The sequence below is a fragment of the Danio rerio genome, chromosome 20 (assembly GCF_052040795.2).
Source record: "Danio rerio strain M-AB ecotype USA chromosome 20, GRCz13ab, whole genome shotgun sequence".
NCBI classification, from domain to species: domain Eukaryota; kingdom Metazoa; phylum Chordata; class Actinopteri; order Cypriniformes; family Danionidae; genus Danio; species Danio rerio.
Genome location: NC_141040.1, coordinates 48,956,427 through 48,979,681, shown reverse-complemented (window position 1 = coordinate 48,979,681; position 23,255 = coordinate 48,956,427). Strand labels below are relative to the sequence as shown.

Below are 23,255 nucleotides of genomic sequence, written 5' to 3'. Positions count from 1 at the left end.
CAATAACTGATGTCTTTTGTCTTTGCCATGATGACAGTACATAATATTTGATAAGTTATTTTTCAACAGGCTAGCAAAGTGCAATATAAAGGCTTAAGGTAAGTTAGGTGAATTATAAAAAAATAAGCATCTGCTAAACACAAAAAGGAAGTTTTGCAAATTGCAGGGGTCATTCCATTGAGATAAGAAAACACAGAAATCCACTGGAATTCCTATAATTTATTTTTTATTAATAACTTTACAGGACTGCTAATAATTTTGTCTTCAACAATGTCTTGTATACAGTTGTGCTTTTCTAAAATTAACTCAGAACTTTATGTTTCTTTATTTAACAAACAGATCAAAAACCCATTGAGGTCAAGATCTCATTTTCAAGAGTGACCTGGCCAAGAGGTTCACAATACCAGACTTAAGAAAAAATATATAATAATAATAATAATAATAATAATAATAATAAAGATAATATAAAAATACAGCTTCGTTATTCAGCTATACCAAATTAAAATATGTTAAAAACAAAACTTTAAAGTTCAAGAATACATTATTTTGAATTAGAAATGTAGATGTATGATATATACAGTAGATACAAGATAAGGTATTAAAAAATTAAGGTTTGGGGTAAGATTTTTAATTTATTTTTATTCTCACCAAAGCTGCATTTATTTGATTAAACGTATAGCTTATAGAGATGTCAACAATTAATCAATGAAAAAAAAAATTTTAATGTTTTTTTTAAAGGTGCAGTAGGTAAGTGTGACACCCTGTGGTTGAAATAGGTATTGCAATCCTGGATAAAAACAAATTTTCAATTGGCTCCTTCTTTGACAAGTCCATGCAAACACAGGTTGCCAGATTGATGCGAGTGTGCCTGACTATCAAGCCTAAAGGCTGTTTTGAACTGTTTCCTTAAAGCTGCGGCACGTAGTAGAAGAAATTCATCACATACTTAAAGGAGTTTTCGTCCTAACCAACACCTGAAATTTCTGTTTTAGAAAGGGCTTCTATTTCTCACAGGTGAACAACAATCACCTCAGGTGCACCTCATGTGGTTTATTCAGTGCTAAATTCTAATATTAAGAGTCCAAATGTTATTTTACTGGATATGTATTGCCATACTACTGAAAGCAGCCGCAGATCATTAGCTATCAGTTCACCTCAGATCTTGAAAATAAAATAAATGATTTAAAATTAAACTTCAGAACTGTGACTTAGTGCAAGCCAACACATATCAGTGATTCAGCATGTATGTCTAATAATGTTAAAGAGGTTTAATATGTATAACTAGATTGTAAACCTTACCATTTCGTTGGAGTGCAGTGAGTGAACTATTCTGTGCTTCTGAATGGCTGTATTCGGCTTAAAAGGGTGGGTTAAAAGAACCAAAATAAAGACAGCCCTTCGGCCCATAACTCACATTTTCAAAGCAGAATATCTGACTTCAGCATTGTTTTTCATATAAACAAGAATGCTCACTTAGCACGTTACTTAAATATCTACAAACAAATTATGGTGTTTTTATGCTTCAAAAACTTACGCACAGCACCTTTAACATGGTTATTATTTTAAAAACAGCAATGTTTAACACCGCACTGCATCCATTAAAATGATACACTATCTACACTACTACAGTACTACTACTATACTACAGTATGTTTGAAAAAACAAAACAGGCATCATTTTACATCTAATGTTCTCCAGGTATTTTTATATGCACAATATCATATGAATATTTGGGAATAAAATAACACAATATCAAAAATGATTTGCTCATACAGACAACAGACCTGCAGCAATTGGCTTGTACATTAGTCATTATACTGATGATGATGATGATAATAATAATAATAATAATGATAATAATGATAATAATAATAATAATAATAATCTTGCATTATTGAGATTATGAAAAAATTGAATCAAATTGATAATTTAAACAATTGATCATAAGTATTTGTGCAAATTGACACTCCCAATAGTTACAAACAGGACAAAATGTGTGAACAATTAACTAAATCATGTTCAATTGCTTCTAAATCCAGTCCGCCGGCTGCAAAATGATCCACAGATCTGACGGCGAGCTGTGGATTAAAATCTAAACACACACACACAGGCTTTCAGATGCTCTCGATTCAGAATGATCCTGGAATTAATAAACACGACTCTATTAAAGTCCTCTCTCAATGAGGAACTGCTATACACAACATGCAAATGAGCCTTCAGTCACGCCGGCCGTAATTCCTTGGAGCAACTCTAATCTGTTTTCTGCTGGGCAGCGACCATTACTATTGTATTGGAGAACAGCGCCCGTAATTTCCCATGAGGCCGAGCGAAGGCTCTCCAGCATCGGGGTAATTCAAACACACAGCATCTGTTCAGTGTGTTTCTGTCTCGTCTGAGCGCCGTCACGCACACACACACACGACACATGACTGAACACAACGTCACGGGTCATTAGACGGTGCAGCGCTACTAGTTAATAATGGTGTCATTTTAATAGTGTTATACGTGCTATTACAACAAATGTGTTATAATCCAGTGCTTTTAGACAGGTAAATACAACTAAACTGCATTTATATGAATTCAAATGGATGTGTTTATACCAGGGTTATTATAGTTAACTGAAATATACTGACATTATTATTTAATGTACGAGTGAGCGCTGATATTGGAACCTTGTTGGCTTGAGACAGTTTCATTCACGTCCATTAATTTTAGTCGTAAATAACTGTTCATAGTGCTGCTTGAAGTTGCAAACTTGTATTTTCTTATTGTTATATTATTTGTTGTGCAGTGTCATGAATACAATTGTTTGGAAAGCAAGTAGTTTAACCTTTCCCTGACTTTTTTATAGGCAAATGAATGGGCTATATGCAGAGTGTTTTTTAGCCAATGATGTGACTATTTTCAACTTCATATGGTTACTTTTACAGCATAGATGATGTAGTGTAATTCAGATAGAATCAGTTAAATAGACCTAAGCATCCATTTGGTTGTTAAGTTGCTAAAAAGAGACGAAAGACCGTTTAAACGCTGATGCCGTCACTAGCAGCAGGCCAGCGCAGAAACTCCATTGAAAATACTGGAGTAAAATAAATGTCCATATTTTAAAGACATGGAACGGAAAAATGTAATTTAATCCAGTGCTTCTAGTTTGGTCTGAGACCCACTTTATATCATACCTCAGCCAGGTAGTGAAGACCGCTGTTTTTTTTTGTTTTTTTTTAAGAAATCAGAACTTAAACGCAGCAATTTTCTATGGGATGACAATTAACCGGAAGCCCTGATGCCGGCTAACTGAAATTAAAAGTCTGGTTGCCTCCATTGACCCCACTGGATGTCTAAAAAAAATTAGTGAATAGAGCAATTGATGTGATTGCTGTACCCCACAGAGCATACTTTGCACATTGTTGTTTTTATTCCAAGTGAGCAGTAATGAGTGAGTATGTGTGTAACTGTTAGTAAGTGACTGTGTGTGTGTGTGTGTGTGTGTGTGTGACACACTTAAACTATGTTTTCCGACCTGTGCCTGTGCGCATTTCCCAGCTTGTTTGACAGGTGAGAATGCTCAGAATTGGGCCCAGGCACGGTTCAATTGGCAGGCCCTGGCCCAGTTGAAAGAGGAGTGCCAAAGCGAGGTTTGGTTGGGCTCAGGCATGTTACGCTTGTAGTGTGAGTGCAAAGCATGTCCAAAACTGAAGATGCGACGTCACTTTTAAGGGACTGTTTTACATGGAGTTTATATGGATTTATTAATCATTCTTACTGTTCAATGAACGCAAACTGTCGTCGTTTATTAAAGCCGCAAAGCCCTCACTGCACGTAAGCTGAACTTTCAGGAAACCTCATGATACATGCAGCGAGATGACTTTTATGATAATTTATGAGCATTAAAAGTTGTGGATCTCTTCTGCAAAATATTTGACAGCATCCCAAATGATTAAAAACAACACATCGGATACTGTTTACCATGGTGCACTAAGATTTATAACAAATTTGAAATCTCTCACTCATCATTGTGTGCTGTACACTAGGGTAGGTTGGTCTGCTTTGTCCATTCGTAGGCTTAAGCATTGGCATATCTTTGTTTACAAATCTTTACTGGGTTTACTCCCATCATATCTACAGAATTACATTTGTTAAAAGCCTGTCCTTAACTGTGGCCTTCGGTCACAGGATATTTACTGTCTGTTCCTTAAGTGCGGACTGAGATGGGAAAAAGGCTTTTAAATACGCAGCTCTCTTTGCATGGAATAATCTGCAAACAAAGTTGCAGTTTAAAGAATTGATTTCACTAAAGGCTCTTTTAAATAAAAGAGTATAAATGATTTAGAAACTGAAACTCAGGCGTGTAGATGTTTTGAATAGTTTGTTTGTCAATGTGTGATTCATGTTAACTGTCAATTGTTTTTTGTTTGTTAGACCCATGTGACATGTATTGCCTAATCTCAGCCAGGACGCTCTTGTAAATAAGATTTTTTATCTCAATGTGTCTTTCCTGGTAAAATAAAGGTTATAATATAATATAATACAAAACAGTATAACTAATGCAATGTCCACTGTGCTGAGCGTGAGCACTTCACATCCTGTTAAACTGAACAGAAGCATCATCAATGACGCAATCATGCTCGGGCTCTGAAGGAAAAACGCAATGTGAGTGAGTGAGTCAGTGACTGTGTATGTGAGTGAATGTGAATGAATGAGTGTGTAAGTGTGAGTGAACATGTGAGTGATTAAAATTGTAAAGAATAAGTGAGTTGTTGGCTGCATTCCACTCCACTTTTAGAAATGCACTGACACTTTGTTCCCTCGATGGAATCCCCACCGCCATTTACAACTGTGGTCTACTACAAGTGAACAAGGGAAGATTACATGGACGTACACTTGATTCCTCAAATTTGACCGAGGGAGTGAGTCGGCTTCATATATCCACTCCAGAACCTATATTTACTAGGACACAATGTGATTGTGATGTCACAACAGTGTAGTTTGTAAGGGTGCTTTCACACTTGGTCCGAATGTCTGGTCCGAACCAAAGTTCAACTGTCCCTCTTGCCACTTTCTCGGTAGGTTTGTGTTCACACTGTCTTTTTTCCTTCTGAAAGCCAGTACACTTGCATCATCGAGCTGCAGTTGTGTGTACAGCTGTTGCAGAATGACGGCCATGAAAGTAAAGCGCTAAAATGGAGACGTCCGCATATCACGGTCATTCTGCTTTTAATGAATCTTTTGCTTTTGTAACCAAAAAAAGGCATATAAAATTCAACTGTTATGAAACCAGCAAGTGTGTGTGTACTTGTATGAGATACAAAGACACACACACACACACACGAAATAACTTTATGAAAACGATAGTTTGTTGTAAAGTTGCAGTTCACTTTTGTTATTTGGTATGATTACATTCATATCAGTAATGAACTGGACCAAAGTTTGCACGAACAGTACCCAGACCACCTCTTTTCAGGCAGACTTGGGAACAATTCACGGGTGCACACCTAAGTTCAGAAGACATTGTTCACACTAGCTAAATGTACCGTACTTTAATGTCATCCGAACCCGGGTTCGGACCAAAAGCGCTCAAAGGATTAGGTCAATCCATTGAAACCCATTCAGATATTCAGTAGTGGAAACTTGTGTAATATAATCGATAACACTTCCAAACGAATGAGATAGATGAAACTTAGCAAGTGAAAGGCATAAAAAATTGGACTGAAATGCAACAAATGATTGTGGGTGTACTTGTTTTTACATCCTGGTAGAGACTTAAAATTGAATGCACTCAGACTCATGAGGATCACAATTGAGGTGAACATGCTTATAAATCAAGCAGAACTAAGTATTTTAAATGTAAAAATGCACATTGTTTCCTGTGAGGGTTGGGTATAGGGGTAGTTTTGGGGTAACAGGGTTGAATATACAGTTTGTCTAGTATAAACCTCATTAGGGTCCCCATCTATGAGAGTCCCTGCAGAGATATAGAAACAAGTGTGTGTGTGTGTGTGTGTGTGTGTGTGTGTGTGTGTGTGTGTGTGTGTGTGTGTGTGTATACCTCTATGAGTCTGGTCTTGTCGTAGTCTCGGCGGTGCTGGTAAATGCACTGGCTGAGAGCAGAGTAAACTCTCTCCAGATGATCCACACTGAAGCCCTCGCTCTTCACCACCGCCTGCTCCAGCAGAGCCTGAAACAGCAGCAAAAACAACAACAAATGACTGTCTAGTACCTCACATGACTTTATTCCAAGTAAACTGAAGTACAGCTCAGCGGCAAAGAAACAGTCTGTTCCTCACTCAATTATTTAAAGTTTGAGAGGTTTTTAGAGCATTTGTGTTTGCTCTTTTTGTCATAAAAATCTAAATTAGCTAAAATAAACAAGCCCTAAACATTTTAAAACCAAGCAAATATATTTAGAATCGAATTACAACTGGTTTGCTACAGGAAAAAAAACAAATTAAGTAAAAGAAAAATTAATTGATTGATTAACTGATTTTTTTTATACTTTAATATTCATTCATTCATTCATTTTCCTAAGGCTTAACCCCTTTATTTATCAGGGGTTGCCACAGCGTAATGAACCACCAACTATTCCAGCATATGTTTTACATAGTCGAAGCCCTTCCAGCCACAACCCAGTAATGGGAAACATTCATACACTCTCACATTCACTACAGCCAATTTAGCTTATTCAATTTACCTTTAGCGCATGTCTTTGCAGTGAGGAGGAAACCGGAGAACCCGGAGGAAACCCATGCCAACACGGGGAGAACATACAAACTGCACACAGAAATGCCAACTGGCCCAGCCAGGGCTCAAACCAGTGATTTTCTTGCTGTGAGGCGACAGTGGTTACCACTAAGCCACCATGTATCCCCCATTTCTTAATCTTTAAGATTGAAATAAAACATTCGTTTCCATTTTATTTGCTGTGCTTGTCAAACTCTAAGGACAACGTCAACTTGAAAAATGTAAAATATAAAACAATCTTAATTATAAAACGATGACTGCACTGGAGGACAACAAAAGGTCTATTGAATTTCTCCTTTCGTGTTCTCCGCGGGTTTGGAAGGACGCGAGGATGAGTAAATAATGACCGCTTTGATTTCTGGATGAACTGCTCCTTACAAAAGGAACACAAAAGAAGCGGTCAGATCTGAAACGCACTGCCAAATCTGACGCTAATTAGTATTTGATTTGTTAATGGTAGGAATAAAGCCACTCACATACAGCCTTTCTATTTGTTCCAAGGAGAAAAGCTCTTAGATTAAAATGGGTCATTTCTCTTCAAGTCTGGAAGTGAGGTAATGAATGAATCACATATAATCCACAAACATACACACACACACACACACACACACACACACATATAGAGTGGAAGTCAGAATTATTAGTCCTCCAGAATTATTATTATTAATATTAAAATATTAATTCTTTTTCCACAGCACCATGACTTTATATTCTATACTTTGCATTATTGCTGTTAAGTGACAATACTTTTGTTTAAGAAAAGTCAGATCTTACTGTCCTAATTAAATAATTAAAAATCAAGGCATGATCATATTTTATTTTGGTAAAATAAGCATCATCTAGAGGTCTTTGCCTTTCATTTAAGCTACTTCTGATACCAAATGATCAACTAGAATTCAAGGTATTATTGGTTATTTCTAAAACTTGGATAGGTAAAAAGACTTTAAGATAAGACTAAAAAAGTTGTGTTATTTTCTTAAGCCTACCTTTTTCTGAACTAAAATTTTGACTAAATTCTGTTTTAGTATTTAGGTAATGTTGCAAATTGGAGGATATTTAATTAACGGTATAATTACCATTTGCTTTAAAAAAATGTATCAGTTCATATTTGTTTATTTATTAATTTTACCTAAAAAAAATGTATATATCTATTTAAGCTGCTGTGTAGGCAAGTTCTTAAATTACAAAATAAAACAAATTAAAAAAAAAAACCTGATATGTGCTATTAAGTTATACAGATTGGATGAAGTAGAAAAAGCAGGCATGGAATGTTAGAGATGACAGTAACACTGCCCTACTGAACGAAGGCTGAACATATTTCAAGAAACTATTCTTAACAAAAGTCTGAGATGTAAAAAGAAAGGAAGAAAGTCAAAGAATAACAGAGCATTAACCGAGAAGGTAACCTCTAAAACCTAGTTTGACCATACACACACACACACACACACACACACACACACACACACACACACACACACACACACACACACACACACACACACACACACACACACACACACACACACACACACACACACACACACACACACACACACACACACACACACACACACACACACACACACACACACCTGCATACGAAACAAAACTCTGCCAACACGTAGACTTGCAGAAACGGAGGTCAGCCATCTTCAAAAGCAATTAAGATCACGACGACAGCTAATTACGGCACATCATAATTACCTTCCAGTTCATGCGCCGCTCCGGTATGCGAGTCGTATTTACTGTTTGCACTGGCTTTAATTAAAGCGCTTCAGAATTCACATTGACATATTCATCACGAAAGATCCTCCGGCCAATCGTGAAACTCATCGAGTCATTACTACACTGCGCTGGTCTGAGTTTTCTAACATAAACAGTGACGCTTCCTGATAAGGTAAGGAGTCGGACAGAAGAAAGTCGGGAGCGTGTTGAGATTACCAATGGAGGCCAGTAATTGAGCACTCTCGATTAGTTTTGGGGAGACTTTTAATGAGAAAAAGCATGGCCTGGGGAAAGGTTTTGAAAGTGTATCTTTATGGCATGATGACAGAGCACCGACCAATGAAAAACAACCAAATATCTTCATTAAAAAAGAGCTGGAGGACACAGAAGGTAAATAGAAGCTGAACAGCAACAATAAAGAAACACAGCACAGTTTGAAAGGTGAAAGAACCAGTTGATGGCATACAGATGATCTATATGAAAGTTAGATAATCGTGTCCAGTTAGTCGAGAGTGACTTTCAGTAGCTATATCAAAAACAGCAGTATAGTGTAAAATAAATGCGCAAAAGGTTCTATTAGTTAAGAGATAGAGAATTAAACTGAATAACTAATCTCTGTTAACATTAGTCCATACAAAATATAAACACTTAATCATAAGCTATAATCCGTTAAAATATTATAAACCAAAAACTTGGATTTACCTTTTTTTAATTATGTTTATTGAATTTTCACAAGACTGCAGATATAATACATCTTCAAAAGACAAAGAAAAACAAAACAAGGGGGAAAAAATCTCAGATTATACAGAGGGGTTAATACGTATTCAACACGTCACCATTTTTCTCCGAAAACATATATCTAAAGGTGTTGACTTAAAATTTTTGCCAAATGTTAATAACAACCAAAGAATTTCATATATGCAAAGAAAACTAAACTAACTAGATTACAGACGAAGTTATGCGTAATAAAACAAACTGACGCAAGAAAAAACATTGAACACATGAAGAAAGAGAGGTGTAGAAAAGCAGTGAAAGCCCAGACAGCTGCTGAAATCTCTCAAGATTATTCAGCAACCCTCTGCCCTTCCATCATTGTAAATAAATATTAGCTACTTCAGTCCAACATCTACATTAGCAGGAGGATGAAGATAAATGGTGGGCATTTCAGCAAGACAATGATCCAAAACACAGCCAAGGAAACTCTTAAAAGTGTTCAGAGAAAGAAAATCAAGCTGTAGAATGGCCTAACCAATCACCTAACTTAAATCCAACAGAGAGTATTAAATAAAGATCAGATTTGATAAACGAGATCCACAGAACCAACAAGATTTTTACACTCCGTTGAAGTCTGTGAGAAACTCACACCTGAGCAATGCATGTAAATTCATTCTCTAAATGAGAGGCATCTTTAAGCTGACATCATCAAAAAGCCTTTTATATAAAATACAAGCATATTATTTAAACTGGGTCAGAATTAACTTTTGATTTTAACCTGTTATCCACCAAAACCCCTCAAAGGATGCAAACCTATTGGATTTAAAAAAAGGTAATATTTGTTTACCCCAGTGAGCTTCAAACAAAACTTGGTTAATGTACAGTATATGTGTATACTATTGTAAGTTCATAAAGTTAAAGTAAACAAACTAAGATTAATAAATGCTTTAGAGGCATATAGTTCATTTTAACAAGTTAAGTTGGAATGTAATTAAATAAATAAAGACTTCAAGTTACTTATTTTAACACTACTGCATTATCATATTATAAACCTCTACTAAAAAATAATACTTAATTAGCAGGGTAACATTTTTATATTGCAAATTATATATCCAGTTAAGTCAGAATTATTAGCCCCCGTAGATTTTTTTCTTTTTTTTTATATTTCCTAAATGATGTTAAACAGAGCAAGGAAATTTTCACAGTATGTCTGACAATATTTTTTCTTCTGAAAAGTCTTATTTCTTATATCTCGGCTCGAGTAAAAGCAGTTTTACATTTTTTAAAAACCATTTTAAGGACAATATTATTAGCGCCTTTAATCTATATATATTATTTGATAGTCTACCGAACAAACCATCATTATACAATAACTTGCCTAATTACCCTAACCTGCCTAATTAACCCAATTAACCAAGTTAAGCCTTTAAAGATCACTTTAAGCTGTATAGAAGTGTCTTTCAAAAATATCTAGTCAAATATTATTTACTGCCATTATGGCAAAGATAAAATAAATCAGTTATTAGAAATGAGTTTTTAAAACTATTATGTTTAGAAATGTGTTGAAAAAATTTCAGTTACGGAAAACAATAAACAGGGGGGCTAAAAATTCAGGGAGGCTAATAATTCTGACTTCAACTGTATATATACATATTTAGTGAAAATACAAATGTTTATTCTTCCTCTGAAATTTGTATTCTTTTAAAAAGTTCCTCGAAAGCTGTTGAACGTAGAGATTTTCAACATTAAGCAAAACAGATTTAATAACAAATTTCTAATAATTTTCTTTCATACTTAAAAAAATAAATAATTAGCATAATTATAATATATACTATATACAGTTGAGTCCTGTGTTTTTTACAATATTTATCTTCGTGTTGTTTAACAAAGATTTTTCAAGATTTTTCAACAGTTGTAATAACAAATTTCTAATAATTTTGATCATTCCTAATAAACTAGATCAATTAGGTAAACAAGGTAAGTTAGGTTAAATACTGTTTGGTAGACAAATGAATATGGATAAATGTATATAAATGTTTATATATTGACAATAACGATTGTTAAAAAAATGTCAAATCTGCTTTTATTCCAGCCAAACTGAAATTCATAAAGAACAAATAGCAGGTAAATTACTGTTAAAATGTCCTTGCTCTGTTAAACATCAAGTGTGAAATACAGTATATGAGAAAGACAACCTGAAATATAATGAATGACAGGAGAGAAAATACTAAATAATTGGCATTAAAGCTCACATATGGCCACTGTTGTGGACTCTTGCTGTTTCTCTGGGTCACTGCTCCTCCTCAGTGTCACATCCATCAGCCCCGAACACAACCGTAATCCTAGACCTGTTCACACACTCCATTTGACTCTGGCTAGAGACTCGTTTTGTGATAACCTGACCGGCCCAGACACCAGTCCCACAGATGGAGAGATACTGAGGGACTGTGGGTGTACAGGACACCAGCCAGTCAGCTAATGGAGCACTAAAGTTAAAGTTATAAAAGCCTTGAAAACATTTCCCACCATAAAATATTTAAAAACAATTCAGCTTCACCTACATGCAAATAACACCAGGAGATATATCGGATTCAGAAGTGCAAATATCACAGAAACTGCTGGATGAAGCCAGCCTACACATGAGCACAGGTCAGAAAGACAGACACATTTCACAAGATAAAAACGAGAAAATCAAACCTACATGGAAAAAAAAAACTGAAAGAAAGCTGGTTGTGTATGAGTCCTTAAGAGACACCGAAAGTATTGCATAAGACGAACATATGTTGTATTAATAAGCACAAATGTAAAATGTTTTGCATTAAAAATATTTAAAATGCTGCTGCCAGGATTCTGACCAGAATCAGAGCACATCACACCTGTCCTCATGTCTTTTCACTGGCTGCCAGTTACATTCAGAATAGATTTTAAATTATTACTACTGCTCTATAAATCACTAAATGGCCTAGGACCTCAATACATTACAGATATGCTCACTGAATACAAACCTAACTGATCACTCAGATCATTAGTATCAAGTAAATTAGAAATTATAAGAGTTCAGACAAAGCAGGGTGAATCGACTTACAACTATTACACCCCTGCTGCAGGAATCAGCTTCCAGACATGATCAGATGTGCTCCAACATTAGGCACATTTAAATCAAGACTGAAAACACATCAATTTAGCTGTGCCTTTACTGAATGGGCACTGTGCTAAGTCCAACAAATTACACTATTATGTATTTCTTTTTTTCTTCATTATTTTAAAACATGTTTGTTTTAAGACATTTTTAATCAGTTTTCAATTGTTTTTAATACATTTTAATTCCAATATTCTTTTCATTTTTTTGTTTCTTTTATTCTTGTTTATGTAAAGCACTTTAAATTATCATTGTGTATGAAACGTACTATATAAATAAACTCGCCTTGCCTAAAAATGCTAGAATGTTATATTCTTAATTGAATTTTGCAATAAAATGGTAAATAAAAATATGTCCATGTCACTTATACAAGTAACTATTATTAAATAAATACATTATGCTAAAAAAGTATTTTTTAGATAATAAAATGAATATAACCTTATATTTATTTAATATAACACAATATTATTAAAAAAGAGATGTGTGTATTTTATATTTAGTTTAAAGATCCCCTTGGGTGAATATTGTGTAGTGTAAAGGTTATTGCACACTGAATAGGAAATTTTCGTCTGTAATTTTCGTATGTTAAAAAAATAAATGAACCTCACGTCTTATTTCTTATACAATATATCATTTCAAACGACTATATTGTCAATAAAAGTCAATATGTTAAACTGTAGAGTTGAATTTTCAACATTAAAAGACAACAGAGCAGAGATCAGGCTCCCATAATGCAGTTCACAACTGTAAAGAAAGAGAAAACACTTGTGAATCACAAAAATACAGATATTTTTTTCAGTGTAGTCAGATTTTGTTACTATGCCAAGCTTTTTACAGTCATCATGATTATGGTAGAATCAAATATGGAAAGAAAAACAGTAGAAGTATGGTATCTTCCTGTTTTTAATTTGTACACTAATGCATTGCGGCTGTAGTACATGTATAATGCATTCAATGAGACGAACTGAAAACGGCAATGGTCAAGTCAGAGAAGTGGAATAAGTGATGCAACTGTTGTGGAAGATCCACCAGATGAACCGTATGAAATTAAACCTCTGAGATCAATTTGAGGCACATAAGCCTGCATTGTGCTACACGGGCTAATATCACTATTTCACACTAAGATGGAAAAGAGATTTCTTTTTATTCCAGAAGAAAAGCAGAATTTAGACCAAAGAATAGTCCTCGCACCATAAAAGCAGTATAAACGAAGGCTTCTCAAACTATAGTTATGAAACCTTTGTGTTAGAAATGAAGCGTAAAATGGTTAAAACCACCAGCTCTAATGGGTCTCTAAAGTGTAGTCAAAATGACCAAAATGCAGCTAACGGCAGCTAAAACACAAACACATTACAAAACACTATGTTTATTAGATACATTAGAACATACGGTAGTGAACAGGCTACAGACAGACTCTGGATTAAAGATAATAACAATGAAAATAATGTTCTGTTTCTTGCACATGCCAATTGTTTCACTTAATAATAGCATAATAGTCTTCAAGTTTGTTATTTCAAATGGAGGTTCCCAGCATGCACCAGTTAAATTAAACAACAACTGTGTCTTTAGTTTAATTTATAACATTCGAATCACACAAAATCTGAAGAAATTTAAGTCTGGTCCAAACCCCTCTTCCAGAGAATCATAAGCTATAGAGATTAATGATTGGCTCTTGCACTAGAAGGCGGGGCTTCATTAGCCTTATTGATTGTTACACTTTTCCCCATTCAAAACTATACGAATTGGTAACTTTACAATGAGGTTCATTAGTTAATGCATTTACTAACATGAACTAATCATGAACAACACATGTACAGCATTTATTAATCATAATTGAACATTTACTAATGCATTATTAACATCCAAGTCCATGCTTGTTAACATTAGTTAATGTACCATGAGTTAACATGAACTAATAATGAACTACTGTATTTTCATTAACTAACGTTAATTAACATGAACAAATATAGTGAATGTATTGTTCATTGTTTGTTCATCTTAGTAAATGCATTAATTAACATTAACTAATGAACCTTATTGTAAAGTGTCACCCACGAATTACATGTCTTGTGCATTCTATAGTCTTTAGCTGCATCCCAAATGGCACACTATACACTATGTACTTATTCACTTACAAATTCAACAGCATAGTACATGAATGTAGTGTCATCCCAAATGGAACACAAACCAATTTTTTTTAATTGTGAAAATTCAAACGTTTTCCAGATGATGTTTGCAGGCTGCCAATTAGTGAAATAAATGACCAAACTACCAAATAATACCTGTCAAGAATAACTGCATTCACCATCAGGCGGTGGTATAATCACTCTCTTTGGAGAATTTTGCTTTCACAATCACAGTGCGAATGCACTACTTACACTATTTATACTACAAAATGGCGTAGAACTTGCATACATAAGAGATTTGGGATGCACTTTTTGTTTGCAACGACAGACACCAGGGGAACATGAGCTCAGAAGTTTGTCAAAATTTGTGAATAAATCTAATAAATTTCAACTAATAGATCTAATATATTTCTAAGTTAATATATTTTACATTGTTTTTGATGTGATACGTAAACAGCCCCTATTTATTTCATCAGGAACAGCAGTTATTATTATTTTATTATTATTGTATGTATTTTTATGGTTGTCAGTCACTAACTTTTTTAGTTTCAGCAAAAAAAAAATTTAATAAAATAAAAAAACTCATTTAATGTTCATCTTGAATGCCTTTAGAGTGAGCAAATCAACAGCAATTGCGTTTTTTTTTTTTTTTTTTTGGTGAACCATCCCTTTAAGAGTCTATGCTGTTCAAGTTATTGCATCATCAGCCCAAGACACAAAATCAATGGCCTCTAGGCTTAATATGACATGTTTCAACCAAATTCGGATCCTTAAAAACAAGAAAGAAAAGTTTAGAAACACAGACTTAAGGTTTGATCTGCCCATTGCTATCTTGTCTCATGCAGTCTGATGTGCTGGCCAAATGTCAAGAGCTGTTTCGACCAATCGCAACAAATCTTCAAGGTTGGCATCTGCTGTTGTCATCTGTCCTGAAAGCAGCACTGAAGCAAAGATACTGTCAAACTTGCTTGAACTTTTTAGTTGCTGTCTTTGTAATGCCTGTGCATCTATATTTACGTACAACAATGCATCAAAACAATGGATCCAACACGCCTCATTAGCACATAAATGACATACTGCCTCGTAATCACGGTTTCTGGGTCCAAACATAAAAACTAGCATCATTTCTCAAAATGAATGCCTTTTTTCAACCACCTGGATTGAATGTTGCTTTCAGCTTAATAATATCAGCCAAAAACATCATATGCGTTTATAAGAAGTGTAAGTTTAGACCAATAGTACTCTAGCATACAGTGTGTTTATGTTTGGCTATCACCTTACCATAGTAAAATATGTGTTACAGTTTGGCAAGATCTCTTTCCTGGCATGTAGTTTCCATCAGTTCAGTCAAGAGATAATTTATTTTAGCTCCCTCCACACTTAAACATTCGGTGTTGCTGAGAGAGCAGAAGTGAAAAACTGCCTGAACAATAAACTGCTGAAATAAGAAAAACATAAATAGGAGCAATTATCAAATTTAGCAGAATTAATTATATTGACAGTGGTGAGATAATGAAGTGATTTTACAAGCAGCCTCAACACTCAACAAGAGGAAAAAACAATAAAATAATAGTGTTGGAAAAATATATTTTTTATTATTTTTGTCTCTTTTTCTTTTCATTAAACCATTGTATTTGTATTGCTTGATGATATATTAACTAAACTTCTTCTCTTGAGTGTGATATGCCTTGCATGAGAAGTAGATGAAGCTGATAAAAATGCAAAGGCCTGATTGTCTTAAACTAAGTTGAGTTCTGCAGCTAAATTTTCTGTTAGCAGCGATGGGATGAATGTTGTCTAGAGAATTTAAAGAAAAAGAGGACGTATGTATGGGTGCGGCCAATGGAGGACTGGATAATGACTGACAAAAGATGAACTCCACTAAACTCCTCCTGTTAATATCAGCTACCTATAAAAGCTCGAGTCAGGAAAGGAAAATCGTTGCGCACCTCCTGAATGTAACTTTTGCATTGCATTGAGGATACCAGAATTCTGTGAATCGAATTATTCATTTGAATACAATAATTTAAGATTTTTTTGAAAAAAACCCTCTCCTGACTTTTTTTTTGAACATGCATAGAATTGCTTATCTATTCCAACAAAACAGCATTAATAAAACTAGCTTTGTTTAATATGTATGATTGTTAATTATGCACAATTCATGCAAGCATCTATGCTTACTGTGGATCGAGTTATGCAAAATATGGGTTAACAATAAAATTCTTAATTCACAAAAATCACTTTAATTGTTTTGATTGAAATTGATTGTTTGTCTTTGACCCATACAAATATGAAAATAACTGGAATAAACAATGATTGCTAAAAAATATAGGCACAGTATGTAACTTTCACCACTAAAGGCTGTGTATTCACAACTAGCAAACAGGTTTTGATGACGTTGTGACTGAGTGTGGAATCATGGGAGTTGTGATCTTCATTACATCCTACAGGGCTCCTGCAGAAATCCCGTTCATGGATTAGCTAAAGTAAAGCTGAAAGCCATGGAAGTGAAAAGAGCTGAAGAGACGAGAGCAACATGGCAAGAACGCAGCAGAGCTTTTATTATTCCACAGTGGTGCAGTTTTATCATGCTAAATACATTGACGTCACCAAACTGGAAATTAAGGGTGTATGATGTCATTAGCATGTCCACACAGGACACGGTCCTTGTCGCTAATTAATATTTGGCCAAAGGAGAAATGATCGTGCCCAACCGAGGCTGGTTTTTTTTTTCTTCACTTACGTCAGCTGGTGAAGTTTGTACCTCACCACTGTCGCCACTGGCTTGCTTGGTTTGGGACTTGTGCAGCTGTGCATCGATGGATTTGCTGTTCAGTGATTGGACTTTCATAAGTGAAAACTAAACCACACTAAACTGAACTAAACTAAACGTCAACTCTGAAAACTGGACTGACACATTTTCAATTTACTAGAACTTCTATGTTAAGCTGCTTTGACACCATTGTAAAAGAGCTATAGAAATAAAAGTGAATCGAATTTAAATGTTGCTTATATTTCTGGATTTGACCATTGTTCGAAACTGTGAAATACCCTTCCTACAAGACTTTGCACCATCATGAATGTGGCACTATTTAACCCTCTTGGGTCTTATGGTGTTTTGGAGGACTGGAGAAGTTCTGACATGCCCTGACATTTGTCCCTTTTTCAGATGCTAATAAACATATAGGTAGCTAAAGTTGAATATCACTGTAAATCATAAAAACTGGGCTACAACAATTGGCAACATTTATGTACAAGATTGTGTTTTTGAGAAAGAAACATTATTGCGTGGTTGGTGAAAAGTCACTGAAATAACCATCAAAAACACAAATTATTTGTTCATGAGATTTTTGAGAACTTTATCTTGAAGCCTAGAGTTTCTGCTTCAAAATTATGTGAAAATCAACTTTCTTTATTTGCTCAAAGAAAACAATATTACATTTTCTAGGATAATTTACGAAAACTCTCTGGTCTATATGCGAGGAGGCGTGAACTATCATTACTACTGGAGTGATTTACACCTGAGAAGACAAAGACCTGCATAATGAGCTGCATAGTAGGGCATGTGACTGAGGAGAGACTAAGGCCCCGTTTACACTAATGCATTTTAGTTTGAAAACGTAAGAGTTTTGCTACGGTTACGCCAACCGTCCACAATACGCCGGAGTTCTCGAGCGCTGAAAACGGAGCGTTTCGAAAACGCTGGAGAGGCCGTTTTCATTCTGAAACGCTGCTGCTCCGTCTCAGTGTGGATGATGGAAAACGGAGACATCTGAAAACGGAGGCGGGGCTGCAGACATTCGCCTCTCTGATTGGGGCTTTTCCTCAATATTAAGTAGCCTAACACACACAGTTCAGTCCTGCATCCTAAGTTCAGACTTCGCAAGTTTGATCAAGGCTGCAGTCTCTTCTTCTCAGTTTGAAATGAAAACAGACTGGACACGGGTAAATCTTCAAAGTGAACAGTGTACTTTATAACTTCATTCACATCACCCTGGCTATGTTGTTTCACTTTCTCAACAATAAAATGTAAACATGATTTAAGGAATTGCCTATTTTCATTTTAATATTAGCAACAGACAGCGGAAATGTTGAGGCGTCGTGATGCATAATGAGCATCATCTTCACTGTGTGGATATTTATAACAAACGGAGCCGATAACAACTGTCTCCTTTCAATTTCAGTGAAAATACGAAACATACCCTCTCTTTTGCTGAATATCAGTTTTAATAATCGATAATGGCCATTATAAAAGTATAACATACAATAAGTTTATACATTATAGGAAATAAAGGCAAGCAATCAGTCAATATACAGAATAGGCTACGTGGTTACATTAATCATTAACTTATCTTTGCGCTCAGCCAAAACACGTTACCTGAGATCAAGTAATAGATTCCAATGACCAAAGTCAGGGAATATGTCATTAGATAAAGACAACAAGATGAAGGAAATATCACGTTTAATAAATATAGTGAGATTAGATCCAGCGGGAGATGCTTGATGAGAAGTCCGACTAGCACAGCTCTCATCTGGGTAGATAGGCTGCAGCGCTTGCCAAAGAGTGTGTGTGGTCACGTGATGTGCGTTTTCAGCGTTTTGGTGTGGACGGAGAGCTGTTCAGAAACGCTGGGTAAAACGCGAGTGTGGACGCGGATCGTTTTCATTCTAAAACGCCGTTTTAAAACTAAAATGCACTAGTGTAAACGGGGCCTAAAAGGAGAGGACGAGAACAATAAGCATAAAACTTTTCTGCTTTTAGTTTATTGAGAATATATTTAGCTATTACACAAAATAACTTAAGATTAACTTGCTTGTGCAGTAAGCAAACCTTTAATCTATTTGCTTAGAATTGCTTTTGCTTTCATTAGTTTTGATTGTCTTACTGTTTTATTGACACTCCTGCTTTGATGATGTTCCTAATCATCTTCTGTGTTTTAATGTGTTATTTTGTTTTAATAATTTTGTTTTATTGTTATAAATCACTTTGCCCCTTGGTAGTAGTAAGATGCTATATAAATAAAGCTGACTGATTGATTGTTATATACATAAAGCTGATTAACTGGTTGACATAAAAAAAGCTGACTGACTGATTTAAAGTAGGGCTGCACAATTTATAATAGTGTCACCTAGTGTGGTGTTCTGCTGCTGTAGCCCATCTGCCTCAAGGTTTGATGTGTTCAGAGACGCCCTTCAACATATCTCAGCTGTCAGCTCAAGTCTGGCCATTCTCCTCTGACCTTCTGCTCAACAAGGCATTTGTCGCTCACTGAATATTTTCTCTTTTTCTGACCATTCTCTGTAAACCCTAGAAATGGTTGTGCGTGAAAATCCCAGTAGATCAGCAGATTCTACAATACTCATACCAGCTCATCTGGCACCAACAACCATGCCACGTTCAAAGTCACTTAAATCACCTTTCTTCCCCATGCTGATGCTGGGTTTGAACTGCAGCAGATCGTCTTGACCATGTCTACATGAATAAATGCATCGAGTTGCTGCAATGTGATTGGCTGATTAGAAATTTGCCTTAACAAGCAGTTGGACAGGTGTACCTAATTAAGTGTCCGGTTAATGTTTATCACTCTTCAAGTGCTTGTTTTTTTTGTGTGTGTGTTTGTGGATATTTTAATGAAAAGAAAAAACAACAAAAAAACTAAATCACACATATTCTGTCTTTAAGAATGACACAATCTATTATTTTGTGCATTGTATTGATTAAATGAGAGCCAGTATTGTGCATGACAGATTTCCCCTGAATCACCCAGCTAGAAGAGCCGGAAACATGTCAGACTGGAAACAGCCGACACAAAAGCTTGACAAGCCTTAATAAACGTGCTTTTAAGAAAACATTAAACGTGAGGAAGAAATCTTCCACAGCATCAAAGGCGAAGACAGATTTAGACAAGCACGTCTGGTACCAAAAGCCTCGATCATGTTGAGATTCATAGATGTCATCAAATCTCCAAACTCAACTTCGTGTGTGTTTTTCTACTGGCTTTAAATCCAGTATAATTACTCATCCAAACACCGACACATGATGTGATTCTGTCTTCTCGCGATGCACAAAAAACACCAAGCTCATAGTTTCCCCGTGACGGCCCTTTAATTCCGAGCGTACTTGAGGGCCGTTTGCTGCTCTGCAAAAATGTCAATAGTAATGAGCGCATCTCCAGTCAATGAATATGAATGAAGAGCAGGAAATAAAAAGCAGCCCACTTTTCATTCCTAATATGTGTCAGGCGTTTTTTTTGCCACCCCAAACAGGAGATACCTGCTTAAACGGCAACTCTCACCCCACTTCACCGGCAATTCAATTTGTTCCATAAGCCAGGGATGAAAAAGCAATTATTCACAGCATCCGTCACTTCACGATCTGTTTCTTAAAGATATCAGCCTTTTCTGGGTAAATGAACAAATAAGCCGGGGCGGATTAGTGCCACACGTGCTTCCGGGCCTTTGCCCCCCCATCAGTTGGCGCAGCCCGGTGGCCGGCGGTGCGTGTAAGGAGTCCTCAGTGATGTTGGACTGATAGATGGTGTTTCGGCGGGGTGTGTCGCGTGTCGTCATGCGATAGAGACTGGCGGCTTCGTTTCTTCTTCAGCACTACAGTTGGCACTTTGGAGCTGGTGAGAAGAAAACTCAGCACGCCTGCCCATTTGCTGGCTTGAAAGTGGAAGGCTTGCACATATTTCACTCGCTAGTTAGCAAACAGGATGTCCTGCATTTTAAGTCGCATTAAGGACGTGTGCTGACTGGCATACTAGAAATGTAGACTGTGTTTTGATTGATATAAGCATGGAAATGGTAGGATCTGCCAAATACTATACTGCGAGTAATGCATCTTTACTCCCACAATTCATTATTTGCCCTGATGATTAAACAAATTCATTTAAAAAATGAAATGATAAAATACAGATTTTTTTTTATTATAAATAGGACATTGCATACTTGAAGCAATAAGTATGATAATATTATTTATGATAATAATATAATAAACATTATTAAGATAAAGCATAATAAATTATTATGCACAAGAAAATGTGCAGCTAAAATAAAATAAGCAAGCAGGAAAATAAGCAAGGAATAAAGTCAATGGTTAAATAATTTTGACTACTTTCTTGATTCATTATTTGATGGATTAATTAAATTATTATCTTTTAAAGCTATAACTAATAAAATCCTAATAAAAAATGACACTGTATATAGAACATTGGATCCTAGAAACAATAATTATGATAATATTATTAATGATAATCCTAAAATAAATATTAATATGCCCAAGTAGATGCGTAGCTAAAAAAAATAAGTAGGGATGCTTCGATCAGAATTTTTGCAACTGATAGAGTATTGATTCCTCGTCAAGCTAGAACTTTGCCATTGCATAAAGCACATTTTCCCTCCAAGTATGATACTTAATAGGAGATCTCTCATTACCTAAGAGAATAAATAAAGGATTTCGCATTTAATCTCTTAAACATGTCTCTTATAACCGTTTAGCGTGGATATGTCATGTCAGAGACAGCTTTACAGAAAATTATAGATAAAACGGATAAAAAAAATTGGTAAGAAAAATGAGTAACAATGCAATTTGGAAACATAGTAAATGATAGGAGAATAATTCAACGCTTCTCAATCAAGAATGTTTTGAGAGCATATTTGATGCATAAGTAGTTCAAATGCGTCTTCCTCTGCTTGTAAACTTGTAAACAAACATTTGCGTTTGGTTCATGAGATCGGCCAGATCAACGAGTCATGAAATGTGATTATCAGCCAATACCGATCTCCGGCCGATCGATCCAAGAATCCTTAAAAATAAGCAAATTAGCAAGCAGGAAAAGAAGCCAGGAAACCGATAAAGTCAATAATCCAATAGAGTCAATAAGTTCTAATGGAAAATAAGCAATAACAATAACAGAAAAATACAATACCATACTGCAAAGAATATTACACTTTAGTGTCACATTACACTTATCACAGTTTTATGATACTTTCTTGATTCATTGTTTGATCATATAATTTAATTATTATTTGTATAAACCAATGACTGTAAAAAATATGGACGACGCGACAGCCCTTTTTCCCATTGAACGCCTTGAGGGCAAAACGCCTGCTTGACGGGCACAAACTGTCGCAAAAGACTGCTGAAATTGGAGCCAGACATGCGCAGAAGGATTGTCTGATGGAGCCAGAGGAGGAGCCGCGAAAATGAGCAGAGTCGAGCTTCCAATCAAACGCTTTATGTAAAATCAACCACGCCCCCCGAACTTATCAGCATGCGTTTGCTGTCATATCAACACAAATGGATGTAATAACGTTAACAAATATGAGGGTATTATATATTCAATCGCGCCAGCTTCAGGCCGCAGCGCATAACTTACTCGCGGCGTCGCGGGCTGATTCCGGCTCGCATGCGGCAGCGCCTGCTCGCTCGGCCGCCGCATCTGGCTCGATTGACTCGGACTGGAATCGGGCAGTGAGTCCAGGCATCCGGAGTAGGTCCAGCAGAGGTAACATTAGTCAGTCTGAGCTCTAAGAGATAAGTCTCCGGCAGGCGAGAATCTAGCCGGAACTGTGTTTTGCTATCTGGGTGGCTAGGCGTGTATCAGCAAACTAATAAAGCCCGAAAAAAGCCCTGAACTTAGCGAATAAACAGTGTTCCACCAGGATCATGTATGTCAGAAACTATAGTTTACTGCTGAACTCATTTTGTCATGGTAAAATAACACAGAAATCGAATAATAACATTTCAGTCTACTTCAGTCTCCTGCCGAAGCTCAGACGCCGCGCTTTGAGAAACTGTCAATCACAGC

The 23,255-nt window shown here is 35.8% G+C and overlaps 1 protein-coding gene across 3 annotated transcripts in view; it reads right to left on the bottom strand.

The window, feature by feature from the left end:
* atad2b (ATPase family AAA domain containing 2B) overlaps positions 1–23,255 on the bottom strand; it is a 199,220-nt gene that overhangs the window by 4,460 nt on the left and 171,505 nt on the right. For all 3 annotated transcript variants that reach the window (XR_015517405.1, NM_001365966.1, NM_001365967.1), the window contains 1 exon segment: positions 6,047–6,175. Coding sequence is in view for 2 of the 3 variants with exons in the window: in NM_001365966.1 (NP_001352895.1) it covers positions 6,047–6,175 (129 nt within the window). In the remaining variant the exon portion in view is untranslated.